A 1939-nucleotide genomic window follows, 5' to 3' on the forward strand; every position below is an offset into this window, starting at 1 on the left:
ACCGGTATTGTACATCCGTCACGCTAGGCAACTAGTCGCCTCTGTTCATTACTGTAATGCCTTTCTTCTGGAGGTATTTCCGAATGATGTCTGGAATTAGCCCCAAATGTCTGCAAACGAAAGCGCGATAGAAGCACAAAATGGAAGCAGCCATGATAACATTGTTCGATGTGCGTCCGATCGGTCTTTCAGCATGACGCCTCTATTCATGGCTTCAATGCCAAATACACTTATTCACAACTCGTTAGCAGGAAGCAGCCTGACGAGCTTCCTGTCGTGCTGACGTGAGAATGACGCGGTACTGGCAGTGTACTTCATCTGTTACGTAGGCAACTAAATAATCGCCTCTAAAAGCATAGAAAGAAAGCCGCCAGTAGAACATCCATTTAAGTGACATGAGAACACCTGTCTACATGATAACATTGTTCGACGTGCGTCAGAGATGGAGTTTCATTCGATACGTCATTCAGTTTGACGCCTCTATTCATTGCCGTAATGCCAATTTCATTTGGACTTATTTCTGAGTGGTTTTTAGAATTCTACACAACACATTCCTGCACGCGGAAGTGCGTTGATTACAAGTGGTGTGGGGCACCTAATTCTCCATCATTAATCCCAACAAGCATTAGTGTTTGGAGATCTTAACACAACTATTTGACAAGTTTGCAGCACCTACCTTGTAGCGGCCTGTCCCAGGGCCTGTATCCCTCCGGGAAGGTGGGGTACGCCGTGCTGTCTGCGGGCGGCGTCATGAAGGACAGGGTCGGGGGAACAGTTCCGCTCGGGCCCCTGAGGAGGAGGGGGAAGATATCGGGCTCCTGATTAAAAGGATAAAATTGGTGACGAAGAAGCTTTCAAGCGTAATAAAAAGAAACTTTCTGTACACATTACGTTGTAAACATATTGGTAGGCCCCCTTTCCATTAGACGACTATTGCGCTGCGCTCTGACTGCAATCTACATATTATTAAGATATGTGTGATCTTCACCTAATGAATCGTACTAGATACACGATGTCAAAGCGTAACCGAGAAGACAAGACAACGCACAAAGTGTAAAAAAAAAGGTTCATTTCTTTTCTATACTATTCGTTGAGATATCTGTCAAATTTTAGGTCGCAGCGAGAACGCAGAGAGAGCTCCGTCCTAGGGAAATAGGAGTATAACGATTTTCAATGAGACCATGGAATGCAGTCATGGTAACGCTTTCACATTGGCCTATGTGGAGAAGTTTATAGTTTGAGTGTTAACATGTATTTGCATAAAGTGGCGACTCAAACGTTTTGATAACATCACACTGTTAGCAGCAACAAATTATCTCAAGTCAGATATTAGGAGGGAAGATTGTTAAGATTTGCAGATACATTTTAAGTCTCATTTGCTCATCAACTCTTAAGCAAAGTAAGATGCTGCCCAAAGGCAGTAGTACATGAAGACGTACAGAAACCCATTTGCCGAATATAGAAAATACTAAACAACCGGGAAAACGTGTATTGCCTTCTAAGGCACCAGGAAGATTATTCGAAAAAGGAAGGGCAAGTTTATCCGTAAAAGAACGCATACGGCTACCGCTTCAATCATGGCCGAGAGGACCTTTAGCGGTGATTTACTCCGGACCACGCCCTACGATGAGTCACACTGGCCCGATTAAAGCACGCCCAGTCGTCACCTTATGGGGATACTACTGGATAATGATATATCACGGGGATTGTGGTACGTAACCACTCTAGCCTCAACTACAGGATTGACTTTAGTTGGAGCGATGACTCATTAGGAAACACATTTTGCCCCATCCATGCATACATGAGCCCGTATGGCATACGTACGTATGGAATAGAATGTGTAATTCTACCATGGTCCTGCTTTTTCTTGTAGTAACTTTATCCTAGAGAATAGACAGGTATATGCGACAATTCGGAAAATATTAACAACACAGTCTGC

At 43.8% G+C, this 1939-nt stretch overlaps 1 protein-coding gene across 1 annotated transcript in view; it reads right to left on the minus strand.

Moving 5' to 3' along the window:
• Nucleotides 1–1939, minus strand: part of LOC118417409 (gamma-aminobutyric acid receptor subunit rho-1-like) — a 71583-nt gene that overhangs the window by 55186 nt on the left and 14458 nt on the right. Inside the window, exon 2 of the mRNA XM_035822965.1 lies at nt 677–789. Coding sequence (XP_035678858.1) covers nt 677–789 — 113 coding nt within the window. The remainder of the gene's footprint in view (nt 1–676; nt 790–1939) is intronic.

This window comes from Branchiostoma floridae, chromosome 6, assembly GCF_000003815.2.
Source record: "Branchiostoma floridae strain S238N-H82 chromosome 6, Bfl_VNyyK, whole genome shotgun sequence".
In the NCBI taxonomy this organism is placed as follows: Eukaryota; Metazoa; Chordata; class Leptocardii; order Amphioxiformes; family Branchiostomatidae; genus Branchiostoma; species Branchiostoma floridae.